This window comes from Gopherus flavomarginatus, chromosome 25, assembly GCF_025201925.1.
Source record: "Gopherus flavomarginatus isolate rGopFla2 chromosome 25, rGopFla2.mat.asm, whole genome shotgun sequence".
Taxonomy (NCBI): domain Eukaryota; kingdom Metazoa; phylum Chordata; order Testudines; family Testudinidae; genus Gopherus; species Gopherus flavomarginatus.
In genome coordinates this window covers 7645006-7671064 of record NC_066641.1, presented here as the reverse complement: position 1 = coordinate 7671064, position 26059 = coordinate 7645006, and the positions used below count along the sequence as shown (strand labels likewise).

At 45.5% G+C, this 26059-nt stretch overlaps 1 protein-coding gene across 5 annotated transcripts in view; it reads right to left on the bottom strand.

The window, feature by feature from the left end:
- Positions 1 to 628: 628 nt before the first annotated feature.
- Positions 629 to 26059, bottom strand: part of KANSL1 (KAT8 regulatory NSL complex subunit 1) — a 176212-nt gene continuing 150781 nt past the window's right edge. For 3 of the 5 annotated variants that reach the window (XM_050935018.1, XM_050935017.1, XM_050935019.1), the window contains exons 6-15: positions 24279 to 24474; positions 20208 to 20373; positions 14485 to 14670; positions 13865 to 14026; positions 13422 to 13573; positions 9498 to 9616; positions 6874 to 6931; positions 5915 to 6027; positions 3804 to 4038; positions 629 to 2780 (exon numbers count right to left, since the gene is read on the bottom strand). In XM_050935018.1, the coding sequence (XP_050790975.1) occupies positions 2538 to 2780; positions 3804 to 4038; positions 5915 to 6027; positions 6874 to 6931; positions 9498 to 9616; positions 13422 to 13573; positions 13865 to 14026; positions 14485 to 14670; positions 20208 to 20373; positions 24279 to 24474 (1630 nt within the window). In that variant the 3' untranslated portion in view covers positions 629 to 2537. The remainder of the gene's footprint in view (positions 2781 to 3803; positions 4039 to 5914; positions 6028 to 6873; positions 6932 to 9497; positions 9617 to 13421; positions 13574 to 13864; positions 14027 to 14484; positions 14671 to 20207; positions 20374 to 24278; positions 24475 to 26059) is intronic. The other 2 variants (XM_050935020.1, XM_050935021.1) reach the window with 2 other exon arrangements.

The window sequence follows — 26059 nt, the reverse complement described above, 5'->3', positions numbered from 1 at the left end:
TGGGGAACCATCCCAACCCCACACATGGCAGCAATGCTCACTAGGGGGTCAAGATGCCCTCTAACCTCAGCCTCCCCTTCCCCAATCACTGGCTCTTGCTTTGGGCACCCCCCCACCAAGAAAAGTTCTTCCACAATGGACATAGACATGAGGTGGGAGAGGGTTGATCCAGAAGTGGGAAACACATGGAAACAAAAGTTGAACTGCAGAAGGAAACAACAATGCCCTACACTGATTGCTCCTTTACCAGAACAGCTGGCAGCTGTGACAGTCCCCCCCCCTCACATTTGCTGAATGTTATTTTACCTTTAAAATAAGAGCCTCCAACCAAGCTGGATGTCCCTGCCTCTGGTGCAGGATTCAGATTCACACCACCATGAAACCCGAGTTGCTGCAGCAGCTGCCTTTGGTTATTTCTGTGGTGTAGAGGGGTGAAAGACCACAATATTACCCTGCAGTGAACTCACCTGTGCACGCTCCAGTGAAGACATGGAAGGTGGACTTGCTTGCACACTTCTGTAAGTAAACGGAGAACTTCAGAGCACCCCAGAGAAATTCTATTCCTGGCAGTCATGCTGCTGACCCCACTCCACCTGGCATGTCACAGAAGGGGCATTGCACAGCACACTACATTTTTTAATTTTTTTTTTAATCTTTTCTTTTTTTTTTTATAAGCACATTTGTGCTTTGCAAACAGAATCAGGACATTAACAAAGATCAGCTTCTCAGAAGAAAAGCGTTTCTATAGAACAAGGACATTACACAGCTCAAAGCAGGAAAAGAAAAAATATTTACAAAATACAAGGTGGTTTTTTTTGTGATTTTTTTATAATGCTAAAAGGGTTATTCAGAATTTTCAACCTTATAAATAGAAAAGCACTTATGCAAAGGGATATGGTAGCATTTTTTTTTTAAAGAAACGATGACAAATCCTTTAAACTAGAACAGAACCAAAAAACACTAGATAATGTTGAAAATTGTGAAAAAACCCCAACCATTAAGCAGTTTAGCTACTATTTCTTTACGATTACAAAATGGAAAAAAAAAAATTATGTCCTTTGTATTTTTTTTCCTTTTTTGGTGATGTGATTATACATAAGACAGGCACAATGCTAACAACAGGACAGGGACCAATAGCCACACCGCTAGGGTCAGAAAACATTACAGACTGGAACGGTGTGTGGGATCCAGGAGTCTAGAGGGGGAGGGGGCAGCGGTGGTGCCATTTTAAAATAAAATACCTGTCAAACTTTATGATCATCAGACCAAAAAGTCCTGAAAATGAAAATGACTAAACATCTGTTTTCAAAATTTGTGTGGAAGTGGAGTTAAGCAGTGGTGAAAAACAAGTCCTGATCTTTTCCTAAGCGAGCGGCCAAGGCTCTACTGAACTAGACTCGAGCAGCACAACACTTGCTTTTTCTTTTTTAAATAGATCAAACCAATTTAAGCGAAACAAACATTAGCAGCCTATGCACTGCAGCCTACAGACTTCATATGGTGAATTGCCAAGTCCTACTCCTGCCAACTGAACACTCCTCCTGGCATCTGCAGCTCATCATGGTTTCTAAGCAGTAACAGTAACAGAAGTGACATTCTGATGGCCAGCTGCTAACCTAGCCTGACATTTTCTAATTGTGGGTAAAAAACCACAAAGGGAAATTAAAGTGTTGGTAACAGAACTGCATTTCCTGCATCAAAGCATGTACTGGTGCCAGCAGCAAGTTAGATCCCAGCAAAAGGAGTCCTCAAGGGTGCTGGATAAACTCCGCTCCTGCTGAAGCACCAGAACATGCTGGATTGACTCCCACTTCCCTGCCCTTCACCCAGTATAAACACAAGGTGTGAACTAAACAAGGCTGCTTCCGAAATCTCTCTCCCCCACATGGAGCTGTGCATGAAGCAGCTAATGTGGGACCTTCCTTTCCCGAAGTGACAGGAAGTCTCTAAAAGCAGGAGTGGCAAAAGGAAGAAATGAAGGGCAGTACAGTGCAATGCAGCAGGCAGCCTGGGGGAATACCTGGCACTACAACCTAGGGAACAAAATGACAGGATAGGGGTGCAGAGACTGCAGATCTCAGCTCTGCATGTGGGGAGACAGCTAGTGTGGGAGGTTGCATTCCAAAGACATCACTTTTCACCACTAATTTCACTCCACTAAGACTTTTCGGGGAGGAGGCAGCAGGCAGCAGAGAGTGAGAAAAATCCCCGACGTCTGCTAGTCAGCTAAATCCTGTGCTCTAGAATTATACACCTAAGGGAGAGGGGCGGAAGGGTGTCTGGCAGACTGCTCTCCTCCCGAGGCTTCACTCTGCTGGGAGGAAGCTGGGGTGCTCTTATTGTGTGACAAGGAAACATGGGGGAAAAAAAAACCAAAACAAACGAACAAAAAGAAAACAGTTTCTAAACTCCTTAAATTCACTAAAAACTGTGAAAATTCCCGGCAGGATGTTTGAATATCAAACGCAGATTTCGGAAGCTTTAATGCCAAGAGTTAGTTCTGTGTGTTGGTTTTGCTCCTTTCTTCCTGTCCGGCTCTATCTGTGTGCCGGCCGCTGAACTGCTGTTGCTGCTGCTGAGGAGGCCACGGCTGGGTTCCGGCTCTTGGGGCTGGGGAGGGCGGGCAAGGGGAGGGCGCTGTCCATCTCCCGGGATGACTTGCTGCCCGATGTGCGCCGGGTGCAGCGCGACAACCGGTCCTGGGGATCAGCTTGGTCCTCGCACTCTGTCTTGGGGTTGTAGGAGAGCGGGAAGTAGCGTCGCTCCCATGGCTGCACAGCCTGCAGGGGAACGAGGAGCAGAGCTGTTCACAGGGAGCACATACAGACACCTACTCAGAGACTCTGTTTGGGTAAACCCTCTGTGGCTCAGAATAGTCCCCCTCCCCCACCACCCCAAGTCATCTTCCTGTTTCCCATTCATCCCTGACATATGGCAGCCCTGGCCAATGCTCCCTTTAAAGGTGCTTCACATATTGTGCAGGTTCAGCGATTAGCATGGGGAGGTTCCCCAAGGGATCAGGGCAAAGTCAGCTCCCCCCATGCTGGCACAGACTGAGACCACAGCAGAGCCAGCACCCAGCTGTCAGAGCCCCGCTGTGACCAATGAAGCACCTGTATGCCTGTTTTTCTAGCAGGCTCAAGCAATCCACAGCCAGCCAGGACCACAACGAGATTAACTCCCACACACATATCGTGAAAAAAAGTGACATTTTATTGAGGAAAACGGGAAGTATCATTGGACAACATTAGCCGGCCCCCTTACACATTAATATGCCACATGGACCAAGGAAGGTCTCAATTCAGACTTCCCAACAAGAATTCTCTTTTACTGGCTTTTCAGCTTGCTGGAGAGTTTTAAGGAGAGAAGAATCACAATGCAGGTGTTAGAAAAACTAAACACCTATCAAAGGTCAATAAGATCAACTGACACTTTCCCGCACTTTCACTGCAGAAAGCCTCATTTGGGTTCATTCTGTCCTGGAAAGGCGAGCACTGTGACGTTCTGCTCCCACGTCAATATTGTAACATAATGGGGTTCTTCGGGCACGCAGACTGAGGATGAGTGCCCAAAGGAAAAACTGCCAAAGCTGAATGAGAATAGATTTTTCATTCAGTTTAGCAAACTGAATTTCTCACACACAGATTCTCAGCAGTTTTCCCACAGTAAGAAATTCCACAGTGAAAAACAAACCAAAAGTTTGAATTTCACATTTAGCCTCAAAAACAACAGCTTCTCAGTAACGTGTACGTATCTGGACCCTTCCACCAGCCAGAGGGGATGAAAAGTCGAAAGCCACCCACCTGTTCGTCAAGACCAGACTCAGGTGTGGAACAACGGGTGTCCTCACTGGACAAGAGCCGCATGGAGTCACGGGAAACAGGCGTGAGAGGGGCAGAGTGCAGTTCGGGACTGACGGGACTGCGTGGGGAGAATTCAGAATGGGAGTGGCAGTTGCCCACATCGGGGGATGGTGGCTGGGGAGTGGAGGGGTTCCCCAGCTGAGGGGTTGTCCGACCATCTGCTGATCTGTAAGACCTGGAATTAAAAAAAAAAACCCGTGTCTCTTAAAATTCTCATTTTACATTTCACTACTGCAGTCTGAAAGTCTGCTGTCATTCTGCAAACCCTTCATTCACTGCCAGCTCACTTCTGCCACATCACGCCCTAGAACAGTGTTATCACACCATTTATGTCACTACATGCAAGGCAATCATCAAGATGTGCACATACCAAAACTGAGCCACTGTTTGGACTTAGCACTGCAACTGTCTGGTCTGACCTTTCCATCCAACGATCACTGTTTCACTGCATCATGTCACACTCAGAACAATCTCTTTGGGACAGTTGTTTTTGGAGGGGGGGGGGAGGGAGGAGAGGGGCTGTTTCTGTGGAGCACATACCTACTACACTTCTGAGTGCTGTACAATTATAGTAGTAATAATAAGCCACCCCACAGTCTCGGACACTTAGGTCAGTTTTCCCAAGTATTCCCCTGACAACATCTGTACACTAAGTAACAAAAAGACATTTGTTCAAATAGCTAAATACTGACCAAAATATAATTAAGCTTGACATCCTTTGGGGAGGATAGGAGCCAAAACCTACCCTTTGGAAACGGAACAGAAAAATGAGGAAGCTTGTCAAAGACTTAAAAGTGAAAATTGAGGGATTTAAAACCTTTCATTAAGGCATGCGTACATCTAAACAAAAAGAGAATCAATCAGGAAGTAAACCAGTGTTTAGTTAAATGGGGAGGTTCAAAAGGGCTGTCTGAGCGAAACATGTCCTTCAGAATATCGAAATCCAACCCCAGTAAAACTTATAAAAAAGAAGCATAAGCTATAGCAGGAAGAAAATCAGAACGGCTAAGATTGGCTTTTTGTTCTTCAAATTCTTAACACAAGAACAGCCAAGAAATTCTTCAAATATATCAGAGCCAGGAAGCCCATGAGATCATCAATAGGAGGGTCTGCTTGAACAGTTAAGGATGAGAACAACATTACAAAGAAGCTAGAGAATTTATTTGCATCGCTCTTCACCGCAGAGAATGCTGGGATATTATCTACCCCAGACTTACTCTTCTGGTGGTAAAGACGCAGTACTCAAGAAATGGAGGTAACAAAAGAAGAGGTACTGAAACTGATAAACTAGACAGGAATTAGTCATCAAGTCCAGAGGGTGCACTCCAGTGTTCTGAAGTTACTCAAGAAGGAAGTGGCTGAGCTGGGGAATGAATGTTATACTCCGTATTTTTTAAAGGGGACTAGGCTATGTCTGGAGAATTACAGAGCAGTAAGCCTTATTTTTGTATCTGGTAAATAGGTTGAAATGATGGTTAAAACAGAACAACCAACCATCTAGATGATCATAATGTAATAGGATCTAACTACCATGGCTTCTGCAAAGTTCCACATAATTTCCTCATACATTTCTGACATCAGATGGGGATAGACAATTTGTATGAGGCCATCCCGTTGGGAAAGCTCAGCCCCAGAGTTGAAGGCATAATTTTACTCACCATCAACATCCCAAATGGTCTTCCCCAACTGATAGCTTACCAGTTCCACTGTCTGTCTCTCTCTACAGATACACCATTCCTTCCCACAAGTCCAACACCACTCTGCCCCTACAGTACAAAGAACCATCTTAGATTCTCCAACACTACTGCCTTTCAGGAGATGAACCTCTGTAGATCGCTCTTTCGCACTCTGCTCCCAGATATCCCCTCTCTGTAGGAAGAGGGCATTTAGTTAAGAGAAGCACAACTACAAGAGAAGCTGGAGCGAAGGACAGTCTTCCCACACAAGGCTAACACGGCAGAATTGAGAAGCAGTAGTCTGCACCCACTGAACATATGTTACAGTGGCATCAGAGTGCACCACAGCTGCAGAGAGCATGCTACTAGGCTTACCTGCTGCCTCGTCGCTGAGGGGGCAGACTGGTGCTCCAGAGCCACCTTGCCCGCTCCATCTCTTCACACTTGGCATGAAGAGCAGCAAAGGCTGAATCAGACAGGTCCTCAATCTGGAAAGGGATTGTCACATTAGCGTGAGATCTTTTACACTAAGGCCTTGCCCACACAACAAAGTTATACTGGCATAAGCCAAGGTGTGAATTTAAACTGATCTACCCGGAGGACCGCAAGAGGCCCTTTTGTCGGTTTAGCTTATGTTGCTTAGGAAGGGGCTTGAGCTAAACGGAATTCCAGAATTAAGAGTGTCCACAAAGGGCTCATACTGGTATAGCTATATTGGTTTAACTAATATTGATATAATTATACCAATGCAAGTGGTGAAGCTTTTTTGTGTAGACAAGACCTCAGGTCTCCCTAAAAGGCTAAGGACCTGCTACCCTGAGCCACCTCATGAAAGAAGCCAGACTTCTGGCTTCAACTGATACACATGCAACAAAATAAACTACCTTCTTCTATCTCAGCAGCTGCTTCCTTCCCCACCTTTTGCTGAAAAGGAGGATGGACTGATTAAACACTTCCTACTGGTCTCTTACTGCCTAACCAAGACGCCACCCTCCATATGGGATAGCTCAGTGGTTTGAGCATTGGCCTGCTAAACCCAGGACTGTGAGTTCAATCCTTAAGGGGGCCATTTGGGGATTGGTCCTGCTTTGAGCAGGGGGTTGGACTAGATGATCTCTTGAGGTCCCTTCCGATCCTAATAATCTATGAAAAAGGAGACCCCACACCTCTCTTCTGAGGTTCTTGTTGATCCTTCAGCATCTGCTTTCCAGGTACTTCACACTCTATTGTGCAGCACATCCTACTTGAAAGGAAGTTATGTGGCTACCACCAAGTCCATCCCAAGGCATGGGAAGCTCCCCAATTAGTTACAGATATAAAGCAACTATCATTACCTCCTCATTGTCTTCATCAGGGTTCACTTTCAGAGCACTGATATCCACTTCACGCCAGCTGCAATACACCATTGAAAACAAGGTCAGTCACTGCCATGGTAAAGCATATAACACATCCATGTAGTCTTGGAGGGACTAGAGGGGAGAGGAGCAGTGAACATACCTTGTACATGTGTTAATTTTGCCCCCTAGTGACTGGTGGCCTACAGAAAGGATAAAAACCTACTACTATTAGTGACAAATTCCAATTCAAGTAGTTCTATTCTGCAACCTAAATTCCCCCTACAGTTTCAAATGCATAAGAAATTTTCCACTTGCGGTACTACACTGCTCCATTAGGAGTGAATGTCAGAACTGGCACGGCCAAGCAGGCACTATGAGGATCACCTTCTCCCTGTACTGCCTGCTCTTCATAAGGACTCTGTGGATCAACGGTACTGGGGGAAAAGGGTACAACAGAGCCCCTGACCAAGGAAGCAGAAAAGTGTCCAACAGGGAGCCTCTGTCGATCTCCCAAATGGAGGAGAAAACGTGGCACCTCCTGTTCTTCTTGGATGTGAACAGGTCCAGCTGGGGACCGCCCCCTATCTCTGGAAGATGATGCTGATCACCTCCGGATAGAGGGACCACGCGTGGCGAGACAAGAAGGTCCTGCTCAGGCGATGTGTCAAAGCGTTCCTGGCCCCCGGCGAGGTGTGCGGCTATGCGATTGATGTTGTGACATACACAGAAGTCCCAGAGCCTGCGGGCTTCTTGGCAAAAGGCAAAAGATTTGGCTCCGCCTTGCTTATTGATATATAACATAGCCACTGCATTGTCCATCAGGACCTGGACCACTCTGTTTCAGATTCCTCTGCCAACTCTTCAGTCTTCCAGTTTAAATTATTAGGAACTCTTTTAAGGAGGGTATGGTGCTCTTTGAAGTCGTCGGCGGTGGGTGGGAGGGTCTGCCCATTTGAGAGGGGTCCGCCACTGCTTCATCTGGAGATGAACGACTGCACTACAGAGGAAGGGGCGGCTTCACCTTCCCTCTCTGGGGACGGAACCTGTTGTGCTGGCCTCGCGTCGGCTCAGCACCCTATTCTGATTTTGGTGCCGGCGGCACTGGGGGCAGTTTTTCCTGAAGGGAGGAATGGTGGGAGTACAGAACTGGCAAGACAGGCACACCCCATGGGTTCCAGTACAGCCACTGACCCTGCTGCCACCCCGCCGCTGCGGACGCCAGGCTGGCCTTGCAGGTCAGTGGGGATTCACCCTTCCTGAAGGAGCTGAACTCCTGCTCCAACTTGGACCATTGCCCCTCCAGTGACCAGAGCAGAGCTGTAGAGACCTGAGTCTGTCGACTGACCCTTGTTGGCAACTGGTAAGAAGAGGGCGAGAATCAGTGTCTGCCACAAAAGCAGTGCTGGGGAGGTGGATGGTGACCTGTGCTGTGGTGATGTCTGGTGGGAGGCTCACCGGTACTGAGGGTACGGGGATCAATGCCTGGACTCTGGTGTCCCATGCCTTGTAGGGGGGAAAGCACGTCCTCAGGGACCTAAGCCTTCTGACTGGATACCGAGGTTGTGGTGCTGGGGTCCCAGGCCATGGTGATAGGGATCTACGCCTGTGGTCCAGGGAGATGTTAGGGTCTTAGCCGAGTCTGGCGCCTAGCATGGCATCTGCAGTGCTGCTACTCGTTTGGCCGCCAGGGCCACCTCATGCAATGAGGGCCCTGGGAGAAGTCGGGGTCCCCTGCCACTTCCAGGAATTGGAGGCAGATCTCTGGCTCAGTTAGGGGGTCCGAGCACAGCGGTACCCCCGTGAAGCTCCGCGGCGGGCATGTGGCCTGACATAGGTCCTGTGCCCAAAACCCTCTTCCCCTCTGGTGCCAGGGAGCTTCTCTTTTTTGCTGCTTTTTAGGCACCTGTGAGGGGGAATGGTGCGCTCCACACTGATGTTGGGGTTCTAGGAGAGGGGTCCGAGCAGGACGGCTCCGACGCAGGACCAAGTGCAGCCTCCATGAGGAGGGCCCTCAAATGGATCTGTCGCTCCTGGGTTCTAGAGTGAAAGTTCTTACAGATCCCGCACTTGTCCTTTCTATGGGACTCCCCCACGCACTTAAAACTGCTGTCATGGGGGTCACTAATAGGCATCGTCTTGCTGCCTGAGGAGCATGGTTTGAAGCAAGTCCCGCTCCAGGGCAAAGACCCAGTGCAGACTTGACTACCAAACCAACCTAACACTTAACTTAATGGCTAACTAAGCATCTACAAAAAGACATACAAAGAGGGTAAACAGTGGTTGTAAAGAACTGCTAACGCTCTGACCAACCAAGGGCGTAAAAAGAAACTGAGAGGGCATAGGGCTGGCGGCGCCTAATAAACCAGGGCATGAGCGTGGCACTCAAGGGGGTGGCGCAGCCGACTCTACGGCTACTGCTAAGGCAAAAATCTCTGACTGCACATGTAGGCGTGCTCAGAAAGGAATCGACATGAGCAAGTGGAAAATCATTTTCCTGAACAGCACTAGCAGCCATTCAGAGAGCTCCAGTGGGGCCAAGTTTCTGACGATGCTACACTTTTGACAGGAAATGGGAAGGGGAAGCACTGAACATGAAAGCTGGGGATGGACCAAAGACATACCTCGGTGTGAGGATTTCTTTGTATTGTAGTTTCTCTACACGGGTTGTTGCAGCAACAGACATCGGGATGACAATGTTATTAATATCAAAGGAACTTTCGCCTCTCCTCCTCCTCGGCTGCTGCAAAACAAAGACAAAAAATGGTGAGGAAAGCGAGAGGGGCCTCAGGTTTCAACCTGGCGGGACTGCTTCTCTAATGAAGAATCAGTTTGGTCACTGAAAAGTTTCTAATGTGAACTGTGCACTAGTGAGGGATGCCAGATTGATAGCCCTGGAGACTGAAGCCACATCCATGGACCAAGAACAATGCACACTGCAGAAATTCAAGTTTCAATACTTTCCAGAATACCTCACTAAAGGCTGCCTTTGGAGTTAGAGGGGAATTCAGTCTCCTTGGTCCATTCGACCTTTCTGCAGGGTGTGCTGACAAGGAGCCCAGCAAGAGCTCAAACATGGAGAAGGTTTGTGCAATGCGGATACCTACCTGCCTTAGTGCCCCCTCCCCATCATGCATTTAACAAGAGGAGCCAGAACGGAAATTCTAAATGGACGAGCCACAGTTCCCATCTATATTCCTGTTCCTTTCAAACTCCACCTTCCACACAGAGAGAACTCCACTCGTTATCACTGAGCTCATGTATTTCAAAGGGAAAAAAATGACTCTTTACAAAACAATTTTGAACTACGGCCTTAGCTCACCACACTTTTCAACCCGTGTTTGAAGAAATTATACTGCTATTTAAAGCTGTATCCATCCTGGTTTTAAGAGGTGGTGACTAACAGCAGCTAAGTGCCTAACTACCACTAAAAGTCAATGGCAGTTGGGTGCCTAATGCCCTTTGTGCCTATGAAACTCTCTCCCAACTTACCACTGATCAGGTCTTTCACAAAGTGGTAAAACATTTGATTCTCAAACTGCTCAACTCAACTTCATAGCCCCTTTACAGAGAGGATTTGCAATTTACCCTTTTATCGGTCTCCTCCATTCCCCATTACATGGAACATGTGGTTTTTACTGTGAAAATGAAGTCATGCAGGCAACTGTAATTACGCCGGATAAACAATACAACCAACTAATAAAAGCCAGGTAATATGCTTTGAGCTGCTTAGATTAGATGTGCTGCAGAAGCACAAGCATTAGGGATTAGTGATCCTCACAGAGTCACATAAGGCAGCTCAACAGTACTGCTACCTACATGAAAACAGGATTTGCTCAAAACAGTCATGTGACAAACATCTGGCGGTTTCCATTGTTTACCTCCTCAGAGCTCAGTACTGAGGTGTGAAGCAATGTTGACCAATCAGAGAGCATATGCAAATTTAGGTTAACTGACTGGACTAAAAGTCACATTTAACCCCTGGATCTCTCCAGCCTCTTTAGAATTTTAAGTTTAAAGGTAAAAAGTTTTACACTTTGGATATTTGTAGACAAAAATGGAGAGATTTCTATTTCTGATGGAAACATTCAGAATATACGGGAGCTAACAGGCAGACTTTGAGTGCATAGTAAACCTGACCCCTACAGCCTCTGAGGACAAGATTCCCAGTAAGTCTAAGGACTAGGGGGAGAATCAGAGAAGACTGCCACCGAAACAGACATAAATTCACCACTTGTTCTGAAACGTGCAGGTCTTTCCCACACTTTGTACCATGAACTAAACCAACAATTAAAAGAGAATGCCCAGAATTTTCAGACGTCAGCTCATCAAGCACTGACATAATGTGGCAACATGGTGATGTAGCACCTCCACAATTCTTTAGTCCCAGGGAACAAATAAAGAATTAAGTGCAACTCTAATAGAGCAATAGCCAGGACAAAGAGTCAGCAGCAGCAGCCAGCATTAGGAACGTTCAGATTAGGCAAGCCACCCCTCAAAAGCTATCCCATTCCTCAAGTACAGCCCAGGATATGAGAAGGGAAAAGGATGGCCTCAGTGAAAAATAAGCAGAGTTAATAGGTGCTCCCTGCCTCTAGAACACCCCTAACTTATCTTTGGAGGCACAGATGTTTCTTTGGCCATGATTTTATCCCAGCAGCCAGAGATGGCGGGGTAAACCCAAGGGCAGATGGCACTGGTCTGATGGTGTGCAAAAGAATAATGTGCAGGTCAAGAATTTAACTTGAACATAATCCTTCAGACAGACAGCTTGAGTGCCTATGCACTCCTTGCCCTGGAATTTATTTGTAGAATACCTCCTGCAATAAAACGGTATCATAAAACTTACTATTCCATTATGACTATCAATAATAAAGACACAAGTTAGTTCACAGTGAAATAAATTGCTGGGCCTTTGTCACTTCCTAGTGGCCAGGTATCTTCCTCACAATTCCCAAAGCATGCCTTCTCTACAAACTCACCACAGGTCAACTTGGCTTTATCAACAATCTGTGACAAATGGAGAGAAGAGACGGGCAATGTCAATGGCTGGAGGTGAGCAAGGAATCAATCACAGGTAACAGGAGGAGTTTCTATGCCACTAGGACACAGTTGTAAATCTCTCTCTTCTCCAACTCCAAAAGCATCTACAACATTCTAACCACGCAAACTATTCCGGCTGGTAGGATGCTTTATAAACCCAAAGCAACTAGCTCTGTCCCAGCAGGACTACAAGCGATCCATTCCATCCGAGGCCTCTACATGCCCTAGTTGGTGGAAGTTTGCAACAAATGCTTGGGACCTTTATTTGGAGAGGATTGTTACTGCCTCACTTGGAGAGGCAAGCTGCTGGCACCAATCATACAAATTGGGTCAAACAAATTTGATTCAGGTCTCTGTTAAAAAGGTTAATCATAGATGCTAAATGTTTTGCTAATCATCATCTGTTCTAGAACATTCCCTGTCTGGGCATGATAACCTGAGGCAGTGAAGGAAAAGCCAATTCCAACACCCCATTCTCAAGTTCCGGGGCCCATTTCCAGTCATGCACCAAAGATGCTAATTACAGAAATGGATAGAGGCCAGCTGTCCTTGCGGATGTTGCTCAACAGTTCAGCAGAACTCAATACTGTTCAGCATGAGGTCAGTATGACATCAGGATCCGAGAATGGATGGTATCACGTGGTTCTAATCTTTCCATTCAAGCTATTCCAGCAGTTAGTGCTGGCTGAAGGTTCCTCTCCTCTTCAAAGGCTTTCTACTGTGAAATCCCCAAAGGGCCATATCCTGCTACCACTTCAATATTCTTGCAAAACTGAAGGCGATCACAAGGAGACAGGGACTTCAGGGGCTGCTGTGGTTTATCTAACTGGGCACAAGGAAAGAGGAAACCTGAGATTCCTGTCTCTGCTAGTGATTCCCTGTGTGAAGCTGATCAAGCCTCTTCATCTCTCCACTTAAGTCTCCCTACCTGTAAAAAAATGGAAATAATGCTGGCCCACCTTTGTAAAGCAGTTTGAGATCTACGGATGAAAGAGCATTGTAAGTGGAAGCATTTTGCTGATATCAGCACACTGACACCCAGCTACGTGCCTCCTTCCCATCAGATTTAAATCATGGACATCACCAGGCTCTCTCAAAGATTGGCAAAGACTGGGACTTGGATTAAAGTGGAGGCTCAGCCTACGCAAGACAATTACAATTATTTGGCAGAATGAAGCGTTGAGAATATTGAAAAATCTAATTACTCCATCAGTTGAGGAGGATCAACCAACCAGGATCACTCTGAGAATCTTATTAAAATTATAATTTGCTTTTAAAATCCCAGAATTCACTAGTAACCAGCAATACTGTTAATCTATGGCTGACTCTAAGCTCTGGCACTGGGAACCGAACGGCTGAGTAAATTCAGACACTAATACCTGAACTGTTCTTTCTATCCAGAGTAAAGGGAAACCTGGATTGCTGAGAACCAAGCAACCTCCAGAGCAGGATAGGAGCTCATCAACTCCTCCAGATGCATGACCATGCCCTGATCAGATACTTACAGACATGCTAGAGGTGCCCTGTGAACTTGTGCTGGCAGGAGCAGAACTTTCAGAGGATGTGGACAGCTGCCGCACTATGGGGCTGTGGGGCATAGAGGCTGCAGTCGCTGATAGGTAGCTTGGGCCTCCGACATCCGTGTGATGCTTTAACACTACATTAGAAGGAGAAAAACGGACAATGACATTAGCTAAAAAGTTTATGCCACGTGCTTCAAACTGACCATCGAGGTCCGTTGTGCATGCAGTAGAAGCTTCCTCTGACTGCAGTTGCCAGCTTTACAGGCCCTGGGGAATAAGCTGTTAGAGCACACAGAGGAAAGCTGCAGTGGTGACAACTGCTCCTTTATTCCCAGAAGCAGCACACTGCCCTTCGCCAAGGGGAAAGAGGATGGGAATGCACAAAGCCCAAGCTCCCCCCGTGAGGCCTAGCTGTGGGAGCCTACCTTCGCGTCTCTCAGCTAAGGAGTCCCACAATTGCTTTTTGTCATGTGCAGGAGGCAGGATAAGTGAGCGCTCTGGCACTCTCTGGGCCCTGGACACAGCCATTAGATCATCTAAGGGCTGCCTGTGTGCCTTGTCTGGTTGGATTCTGTGATGTGAGCACTCTCAGGAGGGGAACAGAAAGAGAGATATGAAATGTCTGCTTTCCCCTCGCTTTCTGTTAGCGCAGGAGATACACCCAGACACAGCCAACACCGGAGATCCGGATGGGTCAGGGCTCCAGCACCGCCAGGCACTAGGGGAGATGCAGGTGGAGCAGTGAATTTCTATTTCTGCCCATGCCAGGAAAACACTGACCAGGAAGTCACAGATTGCACACGGAGCAGCACCTATGACATTTTGGCCCAATTTGGTTCATGCCTGCACACACCTCATCTCCATCCCAGGTTTTGCAATATAAATCGCCACATGCCCAGTCTACAGCTCGCCCTGAAAAGGGCGATCATACACACTTTTCTTCTTCACTGCACTTGTTTAGGACATTCAGGACCATTAGCAGGATTAGTTGGGAGTTTACAGGCAGACACCCCTGTACTTGTTTGAGAAAAAAGGGGATACTTACTGGCTGCAGTGAAGAACGAGTTGACCAGTTTGTGGCGGTCCTTGCGAGCAGGGTCAGACAGGCTACTGGCCGACACGGAGGCTCTATGCTTGAGTGAGAGCTTTTTGGGAGGTTTGATTTTCTCATAGGGCTTGCTCTGCCACTGGGATTTCAGCATATTCTGGAAGTGCAGGCTCGTCGGCACATCTGCAGACAAGTACAACGCAACAACCACGTCATGCTAGAATTCAAAATGCAATAGTATAATCCTCTCCCTGTGCTACCACCCAGGAGAGACCACAATACATCTATTCTGAACTATGATTCCAGGCTGTTGACTCCACCCTCACGCTCATGGGGAGGTTGTGATTTTGGGAGACAGTGCCTCCAGTCTCAACCTCTTTGAGAGTTTAGCACATTCTTCTGTCCAAGACAAGGAGGGGGACCAGGCACCTGCCTTTCCCACCAGGACAGGACAGGGGTCCAGTGCCTTTCCGCATTCAGTCTCACCAGCCCATCGTCCTTTGCCTGCCAAGAAGCTGGAACACAGCAGCAGTAGCACACCAAAACTTACACTGGGAAGGGCAGAAATGCAAGATGTGATTTACATTCTCAGTTCAGGGTCAAGACATAAGAAGGGACACATCCTTTTCAAGGACAAAGGCCTAAAAAGGAACTCACTTGGGAGAGTCATTTCATGTATTGATTGTCACCAGGGTAGCCAGCCACTTTAATTCTATAAGCCACCAACAATGAGAGCTACCATGACTCTCCTAACCTAGCAGTTCAACACGGAGAAAAAGCAGACCCAAAACAAGTCAACCAAATAATATGGATCAGTTTTATGTGCTATCCAGATGATCGATCAATGCAGTAAGTTACCAGAGAGAGCACCTTCCAAAGAGGCACTCTGAGGTTAAAAATACCCTGATGCTGTTCTCCAGGGAGCGTTTTACAATGAGATAGCTTATCTGCCAGGACAAGATACACAGCAATGTCTTCAACACGGGCATTAGTGGTGTGGAGCAGCTACCTACGTCAAGAGCAGGAGCAACCCTGCGAACCAGATGGATTTCAAGGACTGTGCAAAGCAACACTCACTGTGCTCATCTAGGTTGGAGCTGCAAAGGCACGGGTGACCACCATGACCTCTCCCTTTGAGGAAAAGTCACCTGTTCCTGGTCAGTCCTAACTGAGGGAAGGTATTGCAGGCCGTTGCTGCAACTCAAGCAGCTCAGGACAGCTGTGAGGATCCAGTAGAACGTAGCCCAGGCACATCATTCTGGCAAAAGGTGGGCATAGGCCATCAACACATGGTATCCATCCCTCAAACGCTGCCCCAACGACAAGCAGCAATTTCTTATGTGGCTTGTGGCACAGCTGTCTCTCTCATCCAGATTATATTCTGGTAAACCACTGATATCATCCCCACACTGCCTCCATTTCAGAGAGATGGGGAGGGGGTAATTACTTATCCATCTACTGTGGTTCCACAAGCCCATGGGTACACATATGTACAAGTACACTCCAAGCCCATTTCCAGCACATACATTCCCGCCCCACCCCTGGATGTGTACACACACCTGGGCATCCACGCCTATACACATGCAGTCTCAACATAAAACTCCTGCCCCACAATGTGTACACACAGTCCTGGCATAAGTCCATGGCCCAATCCAATACATATTGCAGGCTGCTCTCCCTTTCTCACAACCTTCTCCTCGCATGAAAGTCACCATTGTAGCTCTTCAGGAGACAGTCTGAATTAGCAGAAGCCACCACTGAGGGCAACACTGATGAAATTATACCGCATTTTACTTGCGCAGGCAAGTAAGGCTTATTAGGAGATCACAGCTGCCCCTCTCTGGCTAGCAGAAAAAGTCATTACCAGGCTCTGGCCTTGGGATCCCAGGTGACCCAACTTCCCCCTTCTCAGTGGTTGCTTACAGGCTCAAACTTTGATTTAGTTGCCAAAAATTATGACACATGGTAGCAGAACATTCTGCATGACATGTCTGTTGTCTTGTGCCTCTGGGCCACCAATTATCAGGGTTTCTTTCATCTCTCACAGAGCAGCAGGAAAAGCCTCAGCCTGAACAGAAGAGAGTTGTCTATAAGGCAGCAACTTGGTGTTAACCATGAAGAAAGAAGCTTACATCCAGGGCCACTAGGGACTACGTAACATACATTGTCTGTGTCTCATCCATCTGGAATCCTGCCGTATCAGTGGCAGAACACCTGCACCTTGCTTCCATCAAAAAGCAAACAGCAACTGCTAGGTACCTCGTTGTCTCAGGGACTAACCCCATCACCACAACTGAAAGTTCAAATATTGAGGCCCAGAGAGGAGCCACCACAATACTGACATGAGAGCAGGAAGGGTCCACATTCCTTCCTCAGATCTCAAGGACATACAGCATTTTTATAGTGCCTTTGATGAAGCAGCTAAGATCAGAGCTGAGCCCCCTTCCTAGCCCCTACAAGCAGGGCTCTGGAGTGGAGCCTGGAGCTGGAGTGTGGAGCAGCTCCAGAGCAGTGGAGCTGCAGGTTTTTGCCTGGAGCTGGAACAGAGCCAGAGCACAGCTCCAAAGCCCTGCCTACAGGAGTGACCGGCTGTTTGAAATCTCTATATTCCATAGATTAATTATTTCAGACTGTGTCTAATTGGAAGGGAGGAGATTTCAAGCAGGGCTTGAATCTCAGAGGCCTCTGCTTGAAACCCCAGAAGAATTCCCACCACCCTCTATGAGTTGGCATGGTAGCCCAAGCAGAGGCTGCCAATCTGACCCAAGGGCAGGGGCACACACAGGGTGCATGGGTAGGTTGGACAGCAGAACAGAGCCAACTGGCAGCAGGGTGTGGGCTGGAGTTTGTTATTAATAGCAGGAGCTTGGGTTCCAGGGAAAAGCTGCTAAAGTGGCATTCAAACAACCTGACAGTTAAAGCTTCTGGTTTAGTCTATTTGTTAAGAACCCAGGGAAACAAATGATGTGATGGCAGCTGTCCTGCCATCACTGACGCTGGAGAATAAATGAGTTAGCAGAGGCATGCTCCACGAGGAATAAAAAGTCTTAAACAGGTAGCCAAGAAGGCTTCATCGTGGATTTACGAAACTGATTTGCTTTCATGGGCACAACATGTACTCTCTTCACTCGTCTCTCCCGCCTGCAGATCATTCCACAATTTATCCCAAGGCTTGGAAATTTACTTCAATTTTTAAAAACTGAGCTGCTCCTACAGAAAGTATTTGATTTAACAGGGCTTCACGCTGGTTGCACTGCCAATCGTATTGCAATCTATACTACACATTTTCTCTTTCCCTGAACTCAAGCCTGCAGGTTTCTCTGGGACCAGCAGATGGCAATCACACTGTGCATTTTTAAACCCAAGTTAACATCCTTGTTACCAAGGTTATTACATCATCTAAAAATTCCCAGACTGAAATTAAATGAACCAGAGAAACTGAAAGGACAAAGCATCTATGAAGCAGCACTGTAATGGGTTAAAACCCACCACATATGACCACTTACCATAAGTGTAACAGGATCCTCCTCCTCCTGAGGTGCCTGGCAGTGCAGACCATGGCACATTATGCCAGAGAAGCCCAGCTCTGGGTGCCATGGTGTTAAAAGGTGCCAAAGAGAGCTGGACTCAAAATGAGAGCTTGAAAGACACAGCCAGTTCAAGTCCAGATATTGATAAAAAGTTCCATCTTCACAAGCTCCTCCAAACCTTATGTATGCAACTGTACCATATCTATGCAGCCAATTCAGGAGGGCTTTATCATATTTTTGATGGTGGGCACAGTGAAAATTTAAGAGAGAGAATGAACAGTTAATCTGGTTGATGACACTCGTCTTAATTCTGTGACCTTGAAACTTCTTTCTCAGCTGGGATACTGTGATGCAGACACCCAGAATATTAACCAGATTTCCCTGCCCCAAACAGCCCACCTTCTTCCAGGTTTTGAAAGGATTAAAAAGCCAATCTCGGGCATAATCAAAGGCGGTCACATGTATCTGAGCACTGAGGGAAACCTAAATTAAGACAAATGCTCATGTTTTAAATGTGCTAGTAAACATGCCTGAACACAGTTTTAAACAAGACTTTGCACCTAGTGTAGACAGGAAAAGTCATGTTTAAAAAAGTTAGCTGGTTCAGGTCAACCCTATAAATATGGGATTTACTGAACTGCATCCGACTGTTGGTGTCTAGCTGAGGCAGATGACTGATATATAATAGTTTTTTCACCTTCTTCTGAAGTATCTGGCCTACTGTGCAATACAGTAGATGAGGGAAGAAATTCCTTCATGATTTCTGCAACAACACGTTTACGCCCTGAAGCGTGAAACTTAAGTTACTCTCATCTTAGCACCCATAAATACATAAAAAGGCTTCGGTTACAAGACTTTCTGCCCTTTCTGTAATCCTCTAACTCTCTCTTCCTATTTGTGACTTTAGTGCTTGTGAAAAATGCTCAATTACTGTCCTCACTTTACTACCCCCATTTTATAGACAGGGGAACTGACTCCCACAGAGATTCAGTGACTTGCCCAAGGTCACAAAGGGAGCCAGCTGGCAAGCCAGGAACTGAACCCAGATCAGAGTTATAGTCCAGCAACTTAACCACATAGTCAACCTGAACTGAAAGCCTTGAAGCAAAGCTCTCTATCCACAGAGCAGGATCAGCATGGGAAGTTGTAGTGTAAGCTTCCCCCAGAGGGCCACAAGCCAACATGTCTCAGACCTGTTCTAGACAGACACCTTCTAGTGATGGAATAGTTCAGCTGATATGACTTATTCACTCCTGGGTGTCTCTGCTGAGAGGGCCACCTAGGGAGCCAGTTTGTATCAACTGTGGTGATATGTTTTTGTGATGGGGTCATTGATGTATAGACAGCAACAGCTTTTGGTCACCACAAACCAGACTGGTTTTTAACTGACAGCTTAAGAGGCAAAAGGAATCTGGAAACCATTACCAAACCATCCCACTCTGACACAAAACTCCCCTAAACTGAATCTGGAAATACGTCAATGCATTCGTGTAATCCTCCGAAGTCCATTTATTGTCTAAGGGATATGCCACTAATGGAGAGACCATAGAATACAGGCTTGTAGCATACAAGAAATTCTGTAATGGGAGTTACAGCCTCTTATTACTCGACTGTACACTAACCTGAAATTCACATTGTATCGCAGATTTGCTGCTGGCGTCGATAGAAGAGACTTCTTCTAACTAAGACAGTCTTCTTTTTATATAAATGGTCACACTCAAATACATCCTCCAACTGGTTTACAAACTATGGTCAGTGTAATGCTCAAACTCTGATGCAAGGCTCCCAATCATCAAACTTTATTTGCTTTGCGCTCTATTCCCACAAAGCCAGTCTCCAAGGCAATGTTCTCCCAAGGACTGAGTATACAGGTGCATGCTCACTGCAGTGTGGATTCAATATATACTGCTTTCCTTTCACCTTTCCACTCTGGTGAGTGCCATCCCCCATAAGCCACTGACAGCGGCATGTACTTCATTCCAATGGACGTACCTAGCACATTCCCACTTCCTACAGAAAGTGACGAATATCTAAAGTTCTGCAGCAGAGCAGAGTGGGCAGGTCCGCAAGCGGCTGGATTATGGCAGCACCAAAGTTACCCAGGCTCTGTTATCCGTTTTACACCCTTTGGTATTTCTCTCCCTATACCCCACAACTTCACTGTGTGTTTCATTAAGTGGCTGTACTTACCATCTGGGAATGATAGAACAGGGTGAATACAGGAGTCCAGCTGGGAGAGGCGCTCCAGCAAAGGGGCTTCATACTGGATTTCCGGAGATATGGAGCTTCGAGTGCCACAGATGGCACACAACGGGTTCACATCACAGCTACATCGCACCGTGCTGTTACGATGAACCTAGACCCCAAGGAAAAAAAAATTCAATATACTCAGCTCAAAGAGGCTGATCTGTCTACACCCACTCATTCCACATGCAACTCTTGGGCAATTTGCTGAAAAATCCTGGAGGCGACATCCTTTTTACACTGAAAAAGAGCCACTGGCCTTGTCTAGATTAGGAAAAAAGGCATTTTCCCCAACCCTAAATCAAGTTTTAACAACCAAAAATCCTACTGAACACCAATATAAGGTACAGTTTAACACTTTTAGCAATGTCATGCATTTAGGAATTAATAATAAGAATTTTGGATATATGTTGGGGGCGCATCAGTTGGAAGCGACGGAGGAGGAGAAGGACCTTGGGGTACTGGTTGATAGCAGGATGACTATGAGTAGCCAATGTGATACGGCTGTTAAAAAAGCAAATGCGATTTTGGGATGCATCAGGCGGGGTATTTCCTGCAAGGATAAGGAGGTGTTAGTACCGTTATATAAGGCGTTGGTGAGACCCCATCTTGAATACTGTGTGCAGTTCTGGTGTCCCATGTTCAAGAAGGATGAATTCAAACTGGAACAGGTTCAGAGACGGGCTACAAGGATGATCCGAGGAATGGAAAAACTGCCTTATGAAAGGAGACTCAAAGAGCTTGGCTTGTTTAGCCTGGCCAAAAGAAGGCTGAGGGGGGATATGCTCGCTCTATATAAATATATCAAGGGGGTTAACGTTAGGGAGGGAGAGGAATTATTTAAGTTTAGTACTAATGTAGACACGAGGACGAATGGGTATAAACTGGATATTAGAAAGTTTAGACTTGAAATTAGACGAAGGTTTCTGACCATTAGGGGAGTGAAGTTCTGGAATAGCCTTCCGAGGGAAGTAGTAGGGGCAAAAGACTTTCCTGGCTTTAAGACAAAGCTTGATAAGTATATGGAGGGGATGTTATGATAGGATCGTTAATATGGGCAATTGATCTTGAATTACCACTAGACAGGTCTGCTCAATGGTCTGCGGGGAGATGTTGGATGCGATGGGTACTGAGTTGCTGCAGAGAATTCCTTCTTGGGTGCTAGCTGGTGACTCTTGCCCACATGCTCAGGGTTTAGCTGATCGCCATATTTGGGGTCGGGAAGGAATTTTCCTCCAGGATGGATTGGCAAGTGCCCTGGAGGTTTTTCGCCTTCCCCTGCAGCGTGGGGCACGGGTCGCTTGCTCGTGGTTTCCCTGCAGCTTGAGGTCTTCAAACCATTTTTGAGGATTTCAATAACTCGGTCCTGGGATAGGGGTTGTTATAAAATTGGATGGGTGGGGTTCTGTGGCCTGCCTTGTGCAGGAGGTCAGACTAGATGATCAGATTGGTCCCTTCTGACCTATGAGTCTATAATAAATCAATCAGCTAAAATTGGCTAAAGATATTTGACATCACCGTAGACAGTTTAAGGAGGTTTTCAATCAACTTAAGATAGCTCAATTCAGCTAACTCTATGGGGGAAAAGCACCCTTCTTTCTAGCCTAGACAAGACGAGCATGAGAAATGGCTGTGCCAGCAGCTGACACTTATAGGTAAGTCTTGACAAAGAAAAGGGATGTTTTCAATCATGTTAGCTCAATTAAGCTGGGCATTTCAATTTACAGATGTTGAGGCCAGAAGAGGAGATCGCTATGATCACCTAGTCTGACCCCCTGCATACAAAGGCCACAGAACCTCTCATCTGAAAGGTCTGAATCAAGCCTATAAATTCAGTGAGAGTTACGCCATACATTTTGGAAAGATACCCAGTCTTGACTCATGAGTTCAAGTAATGGAGAATCCACTACATCCCCTTGGTATTGTTCCAACTGTTGGTTAACCCCTCTTAAAAATATGCACCTTGTTCCTTCCCACATAGATACCTATGGGCAGTGATCAAGTCATCTCTGAACCCTCTCTGAAATAAGATAAAGAGATTGAGCTTTTTAAGTCTCTCACTATAAGGCATGTTTTCCAACTGCGAATCATCCTTGTAGCTCATTCCTAAACCTTTTCCAATTTTTCAGCATCACTTTTCAAATATGGACCCGAGCACCAAACAGTATTCAAACAATGAGCTCACTAATGCTGTACACAGATGTAACCCCCCCTTCCTCACTTCTGCTTGACATTCGACATATACATATGTTGAAGGGTCGAATTCAGACTCTTAGCTACAGCACTGCACTAGCAGCTCACATTGAACTGGTTATCTACCATGACCCGTAAGCTCCTTTCAATGTCACTGCATATCAGGGCACAGTCTCCCATCTTGTAAGCATGGCCTACGTTCTTTGTTCTGAAAGGTGTGTCCCTGCATTTGGCTGTATTAAAACACGTAATTAAAATGAACCCACCTCCCCAAGTGAACCAGATTACTCTGTATACCTAACATGTCCCTATCAGCATTTAATCACTTCAATTTCAGTCATCTGCAAGTTTTACCAGCAATGATTTTATTATTTTCTTTCAAACCATTGATAAAGGTATTGAATAGCATTGGGCCAAGAACAGATCTTTGCAGAACCCTCTAGAAATACTCACAAGTGGATGACAAATCTCCATTTACACTTGTGTTAAGCTAATTTGATTGCGCCAACAACTGAAACATACCCTTTTTGCTCATGAAGGTAGCACCTAACTGAGCTAGTACTCTAAATTCTAGTACCTCGAGACATCCGCTCCCCCATAGCTCACTAGACTTGTAACCATAAGATAATGCGGTTTGGCTTGAAACCTGTTTTACTTAGCAGCAGTGAGAATGGTTTGTCCTGTCTGAGTAATGGTTCTTTAATCAGGAGAGCAGCACAGAATCCAATGAAACTTCCGGCAAGATTAAACCCCCCAAGAGAGATTCCCTTACCTCCACTGTTAATACAGCCCTTTATACTCAAGTTGGAATGGTTTGCTAGGACCACAGGAACATGCAGATGGTGATACTGCTTTACAAGATTCCTTTCCATTTTACTTACCCAGAAGATTACATCATTAAAAAAAAAGTTAGCTATGATATCCCCTCTATACAGAAATAGACTTCACTTCCCATTTTTCTCCAGTCCCACATCCTAGCCACCTTCCCTCCAGGGGTGGGCTAGACATTGCTCTCTCCAGAGTTTGGGTCAGCTACAAGAGAGACTGAAGAGTGAAGCCTTGCTTTCCCCATGCAGCTCACCAGGTAGTAACAGCTCCTTTCACTGCTACAGTCAGCAGTAGAAACAGGAGCACTGGAGGAAGAAGAGGGCGAGGGAGGGCAAGACCATGTGGAAGAGAGTATGAAAAGCAAAACAGTACAGGAACATAAGACATTCATATGTTTCGGGGCTGAAGATAACAGTCAGTCCAGCAGCCCAGGTGAATTATTACATATATGGAAGGCATAGAGTGTTGTACACATGGCACAACTTTTAGGAAGCAGGTAACAATGGCTATAATTAAGGTTGCCTGACACTTTCCATTTTAAATTGCTTATAACTTTACCAAACATCTAATAGTTTGGATTTAAATTTTCCATGTTGGGTATCTGCCTCTGACTTTTTAAAGTTTCAGCTAATGTTTAATAAAAGGTGCTCATGGTAAGATTCCTCCCCAAGTAATTATCGTCTCCTCTTCCCTGACACAAGAGTTGCAATTATCACAATAAATTAACGGAAAGGTTGTATGGTTTCCCTATAGCATCTACAACAGCCTAGAGCCTCAATGTCTTCTGCTAATTTTTTTTTTTAAATGTCTTAGATCAACCTTCATAAAAGCAGCAAATACTCGTACACTGGGGGGAATAAGGGACTATTTCATCTTTGTTTTTACAGTGGTGGAAGTACACCACTAACTACTGTTCTCTCTAGGGTCACACACACTTCCTGCCAACAGACCCCACATCAAATACAGATGAGCAAGACGACACCAGTACACACTGACCTTTTTGGAGAGGGGTATGATGTTGCTAGGTCGAACGAGCCGTCGCTTCTTGCAACTTAGTACTGGGCGGGTGCGAGCGGCTACACAGGTTCCATCAGAAGGAGAAGAGACCATGTTCAGCCGCTGCTTTTTATGCAACAGCTCCTCAGCATCTGCGCCATCTCCCTGAGAATGTTCAGCCAAGCCAGACTGAAGACTGTCCAAGAGCAGAAGAGATTTAAACATTTTTATTCATTTGAACTGTGCAGTGAATAGATGCTACCTAAAAATCCTAACTAGGTTCACAATTCTGACCTCTACTTCAGGTGGCAAAATTGAAGTATTTTAATAGGGCTGTCAAGCGATTAAAAAAAAGTAATTGTAATTAATTGGACTGTTAAACAATAGAATACCATTTATTTAAATGTTTTCAGATGTCTTCTACATTTTCAAATATATTGATTTCAATTACAACACAGAATACAAAGTGTATAGTGCTCACTTTATATTTATTTTTTATTACAAGTATTTGCACAGTAAAAAACCCAAAAGAAATAGTATTTTTCAATTCGCCTAATACCAGTACTGTAGTGCAATCTCTTTACCGTGAAAGCTGAACTTACAAATGTAGAATTATGTACAAAAAAACCTTCATTCAAAAATAAAACTACGTACAATTTTAGAGCCTGCAAGTCCACTCAGTCCTCCTACTTGTTCAGCCAATTGCTCAGACAAACAAGTTAGTTTACATTTGCAGGAGATAATGCTGCCCACTTCTTGTTTACAATGTCACCTGAAAGTGAGAACAGGTGTTCTCATGGCACTGCTGTAGTCGTCGCAAGATATTTACATGCCAGATGCGCAAAAGATTCATGTCCTTCATGTTTCAACCACCATTCCCAGGGACATGCGTCCATGCTGATGATGAGTTCTGCTCAATAACAATCCAAAGCAGTGCGGACCGATGCATACTCATTTTCATTATCTGAGTCAGATGCCATCAGCAGAAAGTTGATTTTCTTTTTTGGTGGTTCAGGTTCTGTAATTTCCATATTGGAGTGTTGCTCTTTTAAGACTTCTGAAAGCATGCTCCAAACCTCCTCCCTCTAAGATTCTGGAAGGCAGTTCAGATTGTGAAATTTGGGTCCAGTGCTGTAGCTATCTTTAGAAATCTCACATTGGTACCCTCTTTGCAGTTTGTGAAATTTGCAGTGAAAGTGTTCTTAAAATGAAAACCACGTGCTCGGTCTTCATCCGAGACTGCTATAATATGAAATATATGGCAGAATGCAGGTAAAAGAGCAGGGGATATACAATTCTCCCCTAAGGAGTTCAGTCACACATTTAACTAACTTTTTTTTTTTTTAAGCAAATGCCTGTTCTTACTTTCCAGTGACACTGTAAATAAGAAGAAGGCTGAACACAAAGTAGGACTGAGTGGACTTGTAGGTTCTGAAGTTTTATATTGTTTAGTTTTTGAGCGCAGTTATGTAACAAACGAAAAAAGTCTACATTTGTAAGGTGAACTGAAATAACACTATTTTGCTTATCATTTTTACAGTGCAAATATTTGTAATAAAAATATACACTGATTTCAATTACAACACAGAATACAATATATATGAAAATATAGAAAAACATACAAAATATTTAATAAAATTTCACAACTGCGATTAATCACAGCTAATTTTTTGAGTTAATCGTGAGAGTAAACTGCGATTAATTGACAGCCCTATATTTAAACTGTTTGACACTTCTCTTTTCTTTTCCTCCTATCACCTTCCAAGTTAAAAAAAACAAAA